Source organism: Populus trichocarpa, chromosome 1, assembly GCF_000002775.5.
Source record: "Populus trichocarpa isolate Nisqually-1 chromosome 1, P.trichocarpa_v4.1, whole genome shotgun sequence".
NCBI classification, from domain to species: domain Eukaryota; kingdom Viridiplantae; phylum Streptophyta; class Magnoliopsida; order Malpighiales; family Salicaceae; genus Populus; species Populus trichocarpa.
In genome coordinates this window covers 43,000,738-43,015,401 of record NC_037285.2, presented here as the reverse complement: position 1 = coordinate 43,015,401, position 14,664 = coordinate 43,000,738, and the positions used below count along the sequence as shown (strand labels likewise).

The following is a 14,664-nucleotide window of genomic DNA, read 5'->3' as shown; positions in this document are numbered from 1 at the left end:
AATCCTTAATCATTTCTCGCTTTGACTTGTGCTCTTTTTTTTTTTTTTTTGGTCTAAATTCATTGAACACTTTATCAATCAAACACTTCAAAATATTTCTTTCATAAAAGATCCAAATATACCTCTTTCCAAATTTGCAAAAGATTCCAGCACCCTTTACAGCTCAAAACATACCTTTATTCGTTATTTGTTAATCTCAACCATTTAAATATTTACGTGCAAGACAAAACAACTATATGTTCAAGATGGCTTTCAAATTTTTTATTATTAAAATCCTATCTTTTTTTATTATTTTCTGTTGATTAATGAGTTTTTCAACCCAAACAACCCAAGATTAATGTAGAAAAACTCTCATTCTGCCAAGTCCTCTTTCAAGAAAGATCTTGGATTTTGTTTATGTGGTGGTATGTTAACTTGATGAAGAAAAGTGATACTAATTAGTTGTTTTGGATCTTTCACCAATAAGATTTAATAAACATTTTCACTCATTTTCAAATGGCGTGGAAATGTTCAATTTTGTCCCCCAACTTTCATTTTTTCATATTTGATCTTTTTTTTGGGTTTTAATGTTTTGGCCTGTAAATTTATTATCTTGCATTTCAATCTCTAGATGTCTAGAGAAGAGAGAAAGTCATTGAAAAAAATAATAATTTGTTTTCACATTTTAATAAAAAAAAGTTGAAATATGGGTTCTTAGAGTTTAAACTTGGATTTTAATTTATGCATCATCGGTCGTTTGTGATAGTTGATTTTTTTAAAAAAAAAGAGAACCATGCACATGGGCCGGACGGCCCGGACCTTTTATGCCCAAGTACACGGGCCTATCTCTCTAACCTAGGCACACGCATAACCATTTTTATAAATGGACCTAATTTTCTTGATTGACTTTAAATAAATTTATTTAAATAATATTTAAATAATTATTTGATTGTGTCATAAATATTTTCATAAAATATTATAACTTTTATGATAATATTAATGATTATTTTAATAATCATGTATGAATCTAATATGCTTAATGTTTTTTTTAAACCCCATTATGAACATTTAATGAAGAAACAATATCTATTTAATTATTTTTTATTTTAATTTTTTGAAACATTTTTTTTTAGATTTTATATTTCATGTAGAAATTATTGATTTACAATTTTTTTTATTCAAAGTTTATTTTTAGAATTATGATAAGTTTTAATTTAAAAGCAATAATTCTTATAAAATAACATAGACATGGTTTTTGAAAGAAAAAGAAAAAAACACTCAAATAAAATAAAAAACAGAAGGAAGTTTTGATTAGAGAAATACATTTTTTGCTCTTTATTTCATAACAGTATTATTTTGTTCTATATTTTACTTTAAATGACTTCATTTTTATTCAATTAACCATCATCCTAATAAAAAAAAGATATGTTTTTTTTAACAAAAGAAACTTCAATAAAAAAAGAGAATCATAACTAAAAAAATACATTATTTAAATCATTATCTTTACTATGAATATTTATTTTTATTGCCACAAAATTAAATAAAAAATTTTGAAAAGTTACCCACGTCACTAAGTCAAATATTACATGTGCATCCATCTTTTTATTTTTTAAATACATGTAAAAAAGTTTCTAATAAAAGAAACACATGAATAAGAAAGAAAGTTTTGGTTAACAAAATACATTTTTTTTCTTTTTATTTCAAATTATTAAAAAATTACGAAATATTTATTTTAATTTTCTTCAGTTTTTATTTAATAGACTATATTATTAATAAAAAAATATATGTTTTTGAGATAAAATACATGAGTAAAAAAACGAATTTAGACTAAGAGAATATATTTTTTTATAGAATTTAAATAGTCATCTTTTTTTTATGAATATCAATTTTAATTTCCATATAGTTAAATAAAAAAGTAGGTCAAATATTTGCATGTGCAACTAATTTTTGCTTCTAAATTTAAATGAGGTTTTGTTTTTGGGTTTTTCAATATTTTATATGAAAATAAAAATTCTTAAATGGATTGGCTAAGTCATATATCCTATAGCGATTCCTGGATCGTTAAATATTTGGAAGCATGTGTCGATTTCGACGAAGACACCACGAGGAGGTTGACTACACGTGCAAGTAGAGAATTTCAAATCAAAATAAAAGGGAGGACAAATCAACGGTCAAAGCATATCTATCTTGTTAAAAGACTGGACAAATTATTGGGAATTGCTTGGAGAATCTTGAAGAACGATCCCATATGCTTTCTGTTTGCAACTAAAAACCTAGTACCATGGTGTAGTTTTGCAAAAGATTATCAATTTTGTTTTGGTAGGTGTTTTATTTTTTTAATTGAAATGGAATATTTTAGTTTTGGAGTGTTTCGGTGTGCCGTTTCAAGATTGTACTGTTCATATATATATATATATATTCAACAAACATAATTCAAATTCAAGATAAATTAATTATAAATTATGCAATACAAACACATTACCAAACAAATATAATTTCAAAATTTAAAATATTCCTAAATAGTCAAGATTAAATAGGTTTTTAACTTAAAGTAATTCAACTTAAACAAAATATCAAAATATTATGAAAATAAAATGTTTTAACACAAATATTTTAAATATAAAGTTAGGTCAATGTTATCAAGGCTAATGCAATTTAAAGCATCCCTTGTTTTGCTCAAATTTCTACAAAGTATAAACATGAAAAAAAACATGAATATAAACCATATATATTAGTGATAAATCTAATTTTAAAAAATTAATATCATTGTTAATGAAAATAGTAATAATAATTTTCAATATTATTATCAATATCATTATTATAATTGGATGGTTTAATTAATTAAATTGAACAAGGTTCAATTTGATTCAATGACTTTTCAAGAGCATAACGGAACATGTGGAATGAAACCAGAACGTTCCGGGCGGAATTTAGCCGAAAAATCCAGAACGGACTAAGATTTAAAATGAAATAAAATTTGTTCCGTTTTGTTCTGTTTTTTAAATTGATATAGAATATTTCGATCATTTCAGACGAAACGAAACGGAATTGATAACCTTGGTTTTGTTGGATAATCGCATATTTCTTCCCTGTTTGCCTGTCATAGACTTTTAAACGTACCTGGTCTGCTTTTAGGCCATTGATTTGACCAATGAATCGGAAACCCTTGCCAATTTTTATACATCAACTTCGTATTATTTTGTTTTTCCTCGCCAATTACCCTTTCCACACTCCAAAGAGGATAAGATGTGAATCGACTCCTCTAATTTTTACACGCATCAATTTGCCTAATTCGTTAGCACGATGTATCTATGGCATCATCACTAAAAATGCAAGATCGATTATAAGCTAGAGAGAAAGCAACTAATGACAGATCGATGGGCGGCGGCGGCCTTCAAATCGGCCTTCTAGTTCATGTTTTTCTTCTATTAATTTGTGCTGTCAAAGAAAATGAAGTCAAAATCTACATTCACCTATATAGATCAAGTAATTTCCACAACTAATTATCCTGGTTTCAAAAAAGCTAAGACGCTTTCTTTCTCTGTCCTGGCTAGGATACATGTCTTTGGCCGCGATTAACGTTGTAATGGTAGTCGTAGCTTGATCTAATCTTGAAAAAAGCAGCTTTGTGTCTAATTAATACCTCCAAATCTATGAAAAAAGACTTCTGATCTTACAAAACTCACTAATGGATTGTTTGTGTTATTGATTTATGTTTCAAATTTCAACATGACTGAAATATATTCTTGAAGAGATCCTGGAGGGGGTGGATCCGTAGTTGCATGGGGCATGAGATGCATTGTATTTGATGAAGTCGTCTAATTAATAATTAATCCCAATAATAATAATAATAAAAAGCATTCTATCATTCTCATCCTGAGAAATTGTGTTCCAATTCTGCTCAACAAATTCCCCATTTACTTTTTTTTCCCCTCGGACTTCAAGAGGGAAGTTACACCTAGTCATGGAATATATGGTGATGGGACTACAAGACAAACGTCACCGTAATAATAGTCACAATTATGATTCCTGGCAAGGGCCCGTTCAAGCACGTTCACATATTGAATCTACTCATTTGAAAATTCCAGGCAGTAATTACCTTTAAATTAATCCGAATAAAATCACTACTAAATTATAATTATATTAGGTGGTTTTTTAAGTTTGTCAAATTTTTTTTAATGGTATTAAGAATGTTAAAAACAAAGATCTTATGTGTATCTGATGATCTATTTTTTCTTGATCATTAAATCTTAAATTTTATTTTTTTGGCAATTATATTTTCATAAAAACTTGGATTGAATTTTGTAGTTTTTAATTAATTTTATTATCAAAAAGTTATTAATTAATTTGATTGAAAAATAACTTTTAAAACAACTGTTATTCTCAATAGTGATTATGTACTGCTATTATTTTTAATAGTTATTGCGCTCAAACTGTGCTATTTTCACATACTTTTATAATATGTGTTATTTTTTAAAAAAAAAATTAAACTATGTTAAAATTACAAGACCCGAGATAATGTAAATATTCATAAAAAAATCCAAAAACAATATATATATTCAAGAATGCAACAATTAATAAATAAATAAATTGTTAGGCTTAACAAGTCAGGCTCATGCCCTGGCCAAAAAATTGCAACAACAATACAAAAAATTAACAATATGAAAAAGGTAAATAAAACCCAACCTAAGCTCACATAAGTTATCATGCCAAAATCTGCAACTTGATTATGATATCACAGTAACCCTGTCAAAAGCAAATTGAATAAAATACAAAGTTCAATTATCAAACACACTTATATTGAAGAGAGAAATTAAAAAAAAAATTAAAAGCAATTAAAAAAATACATGAGTTGGCGATGACGCCTTACGCTCCGCCAGAAGGGTGTAGATGTCCCCTACTCGTTGGCGCATGAGTTGCACATGCCAATTACTTTAATTTTTAAAATAATTCCTTATATATATATATTAGAAGACAAAAAATTCCCCTTAAGTGAACTTAATAATAACAAAAAAAATCATGCTAAAAATAAAAAAAAATCTCAGGACACCAGCTTGAAAAGTTTTCTTTTAAGGGTAAGTTAGTCATTTTTCTTTGCCTTCAAAATACAAAAAAAAAAAATTATTCCAAATCAATCTAATAATAACTAATGAACTATGCATAAAATATTATATTACCCCCAGTCCCAATATTTAATTCATTGATTTTTTTTTTGAAATGGCAAAACAATAATTATACTATTATATTGATTAGTGATATATATATACACACACTGAAAATGACTGACTTATCCTATTGATTAATTTATGATTTAATTTGAAATTTAAATTTTCATTTTTTTAAAAAGATAAATATTTATCTGGATTCTTATAAAAATTTTATTCATATTAAAATACTCTTTAATAGAAGAAAAAAGAGAGAAATTTAGATAAAAATTAAAAGTAAGGTTTTAGGAAACTGGAAAAAAAAAGGCTGCGAACATGCTTCCCTTCTTTAATATAAAATAGTTACCTGCATAATTCTTCGATTTAAAATACATAAAAAGGTAAAATAGTTATCATTCAATCAATTAACTGATGATATAAAACAATAATTTCCGACGTAAAACACATCAATTTGGACATGAATGGCTTGCTCTCGATGCTAGACAGTGCTTCTTTCCCAATGAGAAAAAGAAAGAGAAAAAGAAAAAGAAAAAGAAAAAGGAAAAGGAAAAAACCACTATCATTCCCTGACATTGCTCACATGGACGGCCGGTGCCACAACATCCTAAATTCATTGTCAGTACTTGCATCCCCCATGCTAGCTGTTCCATACAGCCACACAAAACACATCATCGCCATTCAATAACCTTGAGAAATGCAGCTTTATGTGTTAGATTTTAAATTTGTATCATCTCACCGTTTTATGAATTTTAGTGTTAGTGAAAATTTATATAATTATTAGTTTTAGAATTTATAAAATTAATCGAGATATAAGTAAGTATTTGCGCTAATAAAAAAAATCGTAAACCATCATAAACCTAAGTTATAGTTTAACCAGTAAATAGATTATCAATTTGAATATTATATATTTTAAAGTCATATAGAATTTTAAAAAAATTATTCAAAATATATATAAGCTAGATCAAACAACCACAATTAAGATATAAAAAAAAATTCAGACCTATAATTTAATTTACATACCAATTAATATTTACTTTCCAAGTATCGCAATGTTTGTAATTCATTGTTCAAAGAAAATTGTGCTGCAAAATACTAGTAAGTTTTTTCGTGTACATGGCATCTAATCCTCTAGCAACCCAGAAGGGAAGGCAATTTTCTCTTGCCTTTTGAACGAAGCAGCTCCCTAGCTTCTTCTCTCTTTTGGAATCTAAACTCAAAAGTTAGCCCCCAAAGAATCCAAATATTTACATAAATGCATCCCTTTGTACTTTTCTTTACAGAAATGTACTCCTAATTCTTCCCTAACATTTTCTTACTGATTAAACCCGAACCCACTACCCGGTTGGATCGAGTGCCTTAACCCATACGGGTCAAATGAGTTAGAGAAGCTCTGTGGCCTCACGCTCGAGTTTTGTTGGAAAAACACTGGGTTACCAACACTATCCAGCCGAGTTCTAACTCCACTTTGAACCTCCTCTTCAACCAAGTTTTCCATCCTCTCCGCGGATGTATCCATGTGGCATAGTTGGGACATTGAAGGAACATACACATCATGAACATTACTGTTCGAGTAACTCACACAAGGCTGTGTTTGAACGAGTTGAGGCACCGAGTTGAGCCCAGCAAGAGTCGCCCAATCAAAACTCCCTGAGCCCAGAGTGGCCAAGTTGATTTTCTCTTCATGTTGCCTTGGTTTGAGTGAGTTGGTTCGAGGCAAGTCAAGGAAGCGGTCATCAATCTCCGGCAACGGGTCAAGGACATCATCATCGAAATGAGAAGAGAATGATGAAGATGGACTATTAGTACTAGGTTCCTTGCTTGAAACACCTGACATGGATTTCTGTGCAGCAATTGATTTCTTCTTATAAATCCGACACAATACCCATTCGTCCAACTGTAACAACAAAGAAAATTAACAAAAATCATTAATTAATATTGAGGCGTATCAAAACAAATTAAAATTAATCTGCAGGTGGAATTTCTTTCGTTGGTACCTTCGTGCTTCCATGTTTGCGAGAGGATTCAATAAGGCGGTATTCATGCATGATCCAATTAGTTTTGGTTCCTTTTGGGGCCTTGCCAATGTAAAAGACGAGAGCTTTCTTGATACCTACTTTACGTCCATCTGATGTGATAATTTTATCAGTACCGGTGGCCTTCCAATACCCAGACCCGGCAACCCTATTGGGTCGGGATCCATTTGGGTACTTACGGTCTCTAGGACTAAAGAAGTACCATTCTTTTTCACCAAATATCGCCTTGCCTGGTAACAACAACAAATTAAGAAGAATATTAACCCAAGAAATTTATTATTGCTATAACTAATAATTGATTCTTTTAAGTAAGAGAACATTATTAGAGAGCAAGATTATTAATTACTTGGTAAGAGCCATGGATCAAACTTGTATAAATCAATTTCACCAATGATTTGCATCGAGAAATGGTGACCAGCAACTTTCCTGCACAAATATTGCACTAATAGCTCCTCATCAGTCGGGTGAAACCGAAAACCCGGTGGCAAGCTCAGTTGGGCAAGAGGGTCTGTTTCTTGCACTCCCATTTTTCAGACTGCAGCTTAGCGCACAATTGCTTCTTGGACTAGAGAGAAGAACTAGAGCTAGAATTCTCTATTCCTTTTTTTTTTTTTTCTTTTCTTTCTTTTTTCTCTGACAAGATGAAATGGGACTTATTTATACAGGGGAGGATGAAGAGCGGGAGAGAGATAAGTACGGTCGTCCTTGTCTTAGTGTTTGGGTTAACGGGGTCCACTTTATGCTTGTCACCGTTAAGAGCACGACACGTGCTCCATCAAATGGCCGACCTTATCCAAGTGGAACTACTACGTTATGGAGAGAGAGAGAGAGAGATACTTGTAGTCTCTTTGGTGCATGAACCGTCTCTAAAGGACAGTGGTGAGTCATCTATAGAATGTACACGTGTCAACACAAACATCACATTCTAGAAACCTTAATCTTGCATGTCCCAACAAAAAATTCTTAACATGATGTGTTCAATCATTTATCACGTGACGACACGTGGGTGTTTTGTTGAGTGAAGTTAGGCATGGGATGGAGTTTTTTTTTCTTAGAAGAGAGGGAGGTGGGAGAGGGAAAGCAGAGGAAAAAAAACATGGCGTTACAACATACAAACTGAGGCTTTTTTATATTTAGACACGTAACCTGGGGATTTTATTTTATTTTATTTTTTGGAGAGTATGTGGACGATTAGGGTTTCTTTCACTCAAAACCTTTCAGGAACTGGCTTACAAGTATGACATTTTTTTAATCTTATTTTGTGACACCATTTATGTGTCATTTTAACAAAAAGAGAGAATATGCTGGCCATGATTGATGACGGGTGGGTCAAAGTTTGAGCAAAAGAAAAAAAATAAAAGGATATGGCGTGTTCTCATGATTAATCATAGCGGTTTGTTTTCGCGGAGAAAAAATATCTTTTAAAAATAATTTTTTTATATTTTTAATTTGTTTTAATATATTGATATAAAAAGTAAATTTTTTTAAAATATATATAAATTATTATTTCAGAATTATGTGGACGCCGAATACTTAGGTGTAGAGAGAGAGAAGGATGTCAAGAGGTTTGGTGGGTGAAGGAGCAATGGTCATATACATTTAGTGACACGTTTGTATTTTATCTCTTTGTTGACAATTTGATGCTTATATATATATATATATATATATATATCTCTGTTATAAAATTCAATCCACCTTTTAGAGTTTTCTTGTCAAACAAATAAAGAGAAAAAAAATCACATATAAAGATAAAGTGATTTGTGTGTGCTGTGAAGGCTGAGACTTGGGGATATTATTTTTATACAACACGTGAAGATGAATAGTGTTTGGAGGCGGTCGTTTGGGCACTGAGTGGAGGTGGATGGTTCTAACTTTGACGAGAGACTTGCAGCTATCACGGAAATCGGAGATTCGGAGTGACCAAATCTTTGTGCCGGCGGCATGTAAGTTTCCAGACAGTTGTTGAGGTTCCACACGTGGGTTTTGAAACCTTGCTAGTCTGATGATGCAAAGTAAAGTCATGCATGACTGATGCTTCCTCGAACTTTCACTTCTTTTGAATGCCACAAATTATTATTCGGCGACTCATGTTATAATGAGGACTAGCTAGCTAGCTAGGGTGACTTCACACATATATATGGGATGGAATTTAGCTTCAGCAATTTGAGCTTTTTCTCATATTAGCTTCAACAATATTGAATTTTATCCCCAAAAAAAACAATTTTTATGAATATGAAAGTAAATTAAAGCAATAATTCAAAGCATTAGCGGTGAAGTTAAGCACTTTGAATTCAAGATTTTCAATACCACGACATTTGACTTAGTGGCTAGATAGAGAGAACGTTTCAATTAAGTGCCGACGAAGAAATAGATTGAGAGTTGCTTTGCTCATTGTTCAACTGCAAAGGGTAGAAATTAATGGATTTAATTTGTTGTTTTGTTTTGGTAGGAGAAGGCTCGATCTACAATCGGATAGACACCACATTTCAGTTTCTAAATGCTAACCTAAATTCGCCTCTTCGAGTTCTTGACTCTGAAGACTAGTTCAAGATAAAGATTTGAATTACATTAATCTGTCCTAAAAGATAACCAAAATTACGAAATCATACTATCGAATCTCCTTTTGTAAAAGTTAGAGAAGCGGAGGAAAACAATTACTAGACTTCATATTAAAAGTGCTGCCATTTAAGAGAGCTTGGGACTTATTATGGCACATTAAATAAAAGAACTAAACAAGTATATATAAACTAGATGAAATATTTCAACAGTTACTAATAACGGATGACAGAAAAAGTTTTATCGATACAAAGTTTATTAAACTTTTCTCTTTAAATATTAGTAATTATAATCTTGTACGAGATTTATCAAATGAAAAAGAATGCTAGTAGTTAGTTGCCAAAATCTAATTTCTATTAGAAGTTTGAGTTCTTATTATTATTATTATTATGTGTAGATAGTAATGTTTTTTTTATTGATCAAGCATGGAATGAGATTTATTATATAATTAAAGCACATATTGGATTCAACATAACCATATAACATTCAATTCGAGCTTCTTTTAAATAAGTAATTCATAATAGAATGATTAAGTTCCTATATTGACAAATGAAAATAAGGTTTCTTTCTAGTTTTAAGTGGGATTTATTCTTCTAAATATATACATAAATTAAATATTAGTCATAAATAAAATCAATTGGTCTGCGGGATGAGTTATTAATATGTATTTGCAGGTTTTAAAATTTTAGATAGGTTCTCGTATAAGAGAGGTGTTGCTGAATGTTTTTTTTTTAAATAGGATACAGTATTAATGTTATTATTATTATTATTATTATCAAATTTGTTTAGATGAGGAAGAGAATGTTAGTATAGATAAGGACAAATAAGAACTTTATTTGTTCTTCTGACAACGCTCTTAATGAGCATGAGCAATGCTATTGGGAGTCGACCATGATGAGGCACTTCAGGCACCCTCTCTCAACGCAAGCTCATCGAGTGAGAATGAGACTCACAAAGTGAGTGTCCCTTATGAGTACGATGTTTACTCTGGAAAGTATATTAATTAGTGGAAGCCCAATCACAATATGTAAGTTTGTTTTCTTTTCCAACACGATAAAAAAATAAACAATAATAGATAAATTTTGAATAATTAATTTTAATGAATAAATTGAAATTTAGATTTACAAATGTTGAGGATGGTCGCACGATAACATCACCAATGAAATCTTCAATAGAAGTGTTTTTGATTCAATGGAGTTAAGTTCCCAAAGATCCTGAATTAAAGCCTATGATTGATGCTTGGTTCGAAAAGTTTGATGTCAGTATATACATAAACAACTATTTTTTTAATATTTAATTTGGTTAATTTTTAATTTTAATAAATTAGTTATTTTATGAAATTGACATGAAAGGAAAATTTTTGTTGGGAGGATGATGATGACGATGTGATCAGGAGAGTGTGGGAGAATCACAACACTATTAGGTAAGATTGAATTCAAACTATGATATTTTTTTTAAAAAAATTAAAATTTTATTTTTCATTATCTTATTTGATTTTTTTATGGACCAGGTTGTATGATTCCTGGTATAATGCCAAAAAAAAAACAAAGAAATATGCAAAAGATAAAGGTCTTTCAAGTTGGGAAGACATAGCCGTGTCGAAAGATTTCAAACATTTGCATGTCACCGAGGGTATCTAAATGTTTGTCTCTAGTATGTGATGTCGGAACATTTCTTGAGGCAATCACCAATTGGTTTGGAGAACTGAACCAAGAAAAGTCATGGTTCTATGACCATATATACTAGCGAATCCATTCCGTTCATTTCATAAAGTAGATGGTAAGATTATGTTTTTTAAATTGTTGTATTATATTAAAAATTTTAATTAACAATAGTTTTTTTTTTAGGCTACGGTGCTTGAGTGCGATTTAAGATTGTTGGTTTTTTTCATTGACATATAAATGTAATTCTTTGATGAATTAATTGCATTAGTAATATGCATAATCACTAATGGATTTATTGATAGAATTATTGTCAGTAAGGTTTTTTGTTTGGCGCGATAATTTTATCAGTAAACCAATCAATAATTCTATTACTGATGAAATTGAAATCATTAATAATATGATTTATAAAATATTTTTTCATCCGTTATTTTATCGAGAATTGTATTTCTAACAAAATTAAACTTTAAAGACTAACAGAATATTTGGTCAATATTTTTCTATTTTCTAGTGGTATTTAGTAGGGGTGAGTAAAAAAACTGAAAAACCAATTAAACCGAGAAAACCGGAAAAAAATAACTGAAAAAACCGAACCGTAAAAAAAACCCGATTAAACCGATTAAAATTTAAAAAAAACCGACTGGTTCGGTTTCGGTTTTATAAGCTTGAAAGCGAAAAAACCCAGAGAAAAGCCGAGCCAAGCCGGAAAAAAACCGAGCCAGGCCGAAAAAACCGAGTCAAACTGGTTTGAACCGGTTTTGTCCTAAAAACAAACCGAACCAAAACCGGTCGGTTTGAACTAGTTTCGGTTCGGTTTTTTTTTAATTTCAGTTTGGTTATTTTTTTATAAAAACAGAATCATACCGAAAATAATCACCCCTTGTATTTAGATACAGAGTTTGACTCACGCACAAACATTTTATAGTATAATAATGTTAACGAGAGTAGCTTCTTAATTATTTGGTAAGTGGTAATTATTGGTTTAAAACATGTTGCTTTAATAGAAGTGGTAATTTGACTACAGACTGTAAGAATTGGAAAGAAATATAATAAAAAGGTTTGGCTTGTGCAGCCTACTTGGATGGTCAAAAATTAAAGGATAACAACAAAAGTTTCCACAATTCTAAAGGAGTTTGTATTATACTATTATTCGTTTCGATATCTCATTCCATCCATCAACTGCCGATCGAAGCAAAAATATTTTGAATATAAAAAGATATTTAAGATAGAGAGTTTTTTTTTTATTATTATTGTTATAAATTTCAGTCTAAGTCAAATTTAAAAAAAAAATTAACTCAATTTCTTATTTATACCAAGTTTTAAATAAATTATATGAAAGTTTCCTTAATAGATTTGACAAGTTTGAAGACAAAAAAAAAAAAAAAAAACTAGAAAAAAGTCCAAATACATGTTAGAAAATAACATGAATGATTAGTAAAATTATTATTTGACTTTAAAATGATTGAACAAAAAAAAAAATTAAAAAACATACACTTTACTGTTTATATAAATAATGATGTATGTATTTTACGCCAATTTTTTATAGTAAATAGCTACATCGAGATATTAAATCTTATATGTTTTTTTAATTATCTAAAATTGGCCGAGGACTTTGGGCAACCTAGACACAGTCAGCCCACTATATTTCAAAAATAAATAAATAAATTAAAGTCTTCATCATATAATCCTGGAAGGTAGCTCAACTGGTTAAACCTTGAGTTTATTATCTAATTATCACAAGTTCAAGTACTCTCAGAACTACTGGAAGTTTACATGATTGTTAACTTCAGAATCTATAAAATTAATTGAGGTACGCAGAAGCTGGTCTGAACACCCACGTTAATTTAAAAAAAAAAAATGGCCTACTTTGGTTTCATATTATATTCTCTCTACATAAGCCCATAGTATTTTGCAAAATTTTCACTCTTTTGATGCTGAGAAAAATTAAAAAAGAAAATCAGCCTTTTAGGTCAAGTGTCGAATTAAAATCTTTAAAGGACTTCAATATGAGACTCGATGAGCATACTATCAAAAGGCCTTAATTTATTCAAAGTATGCGACTCGTGCGTTCGTAGCAGCCCACTGGCCAAAATCATGGAATACAGAGATTACGTGATTATTGGGATATATAAGAGACAACCAATCGAGTGTCATAAATACCTAATATATTCTCCTTTACTTTTTGCCTTTAATGGGCTGTAAAAGCTGTTATACAAATATAGTGTGAGATATTTTTTAAAATTATTTTTATTTGGAAATTCATAAAAAAATATTATATTTTTTAATATTTGATATCAATATATATGAAAATTAATAAAAAAACATTAAAAATTAAACTTTTAAAGCGTATCTAAACGCTATTGAAAACACTATATGATAAATAGCATTACGGCACAATTAAAACAGGATTTAATTCGTTTTGACCATCATAGCGGTAAGCACATCCATCAACAAATATTTATGTGGCAAATATAATGAGACTACACACTTCTTTATTATTGAATTGAAAGCGTGAATTAACTTCAAGCTCCGAGCTTGAATTTGACTCGGAACAGTCAAGATCAAATTATATAATATGTTTTTCAAATTTCAACCTCGTTCTAAATGCCATCACGTGCTTCAGTTGTGCTCCATGACCTTTTTTTAAGAAGCCCATTTTGGTAAATGGACTATGAACCTATGACTAGACAAGCCACCAAGTTAGGAGGTCATTATCTCTTGCAGGTTGTCAGAAGACATTGATTGCATGCTGACGGGCAGACAGCTTATCTTTTTCGTTCATATTATGTCAAGTGATTTTAATAATTCATTCCTAGGCTAGAATGAAGTGGGCAAGTGTTTGTTATATAGTTTTTTTTCCCTTTTCGTGAGCTATAATGCCATTTGGACCGATGGAATCAACACGGGCATGATGCACGTGTTTTCTCTAGCCAGGCCCCTCCCTTTTTTATTTTATTTTATTTTATTTTATTGTGATTTGAAGAACTCGAATATAAAACTCAAATAAAGCCCATCCATCATCTAAAAGTTGATGTTTTACCCTTGGGAAAGATGGGCCTCGAAGAAATCGCTATTCCTCATGCAATACATATAATTGGGGCACTTTACGGTTTGATTACGTGGTAGTGATGTATTTATAGCATATTTATTTTTTATATTTTAAAATAATTTTTGAAAAAATTTGAAAGTTATTTATTTTAAATTAATATTTTTTTGGTATTTTTAAAATGTCAAAAATAATTTTTTAAAAAATAAAAAAATATTATTTTA

The 14,664-nt window shown here is 30.0% G+C and overlaps 1 protein-coding gene across 1 annotated transcript; it reads right to left on the bottom strand.

Annotated features, from left to right (window-relative positions):
- Window positions 1-6,173: 6,173 nt before the first annotated feature.
- LOC18095622 (NAC domain-containing protein JA2L) lies at window positions 6,174-7,813 on the bottom strand. The gene is made up of 3 exons (XM_006370242.3): window positions 7,524-7,813; window positions 7,139-7,407; window positions 6,174-7,038 (listed from the first exon to the last, which is right to left on the bottom strand). Exons 1-3 carry the CDS (start codon window positions 7,702-7,704, stop codon window positions 6,457-6,459), a joined length of 1,032 nt encoding a protein of 343 aa, XP_006370304.3. The 5' UTR covers window positions 7,705-7,813; the 3' UTR covers window positions 6,174-6,456.
- Window positions 7,814-14,664: the final 6,851 nt, after the last annotated feature.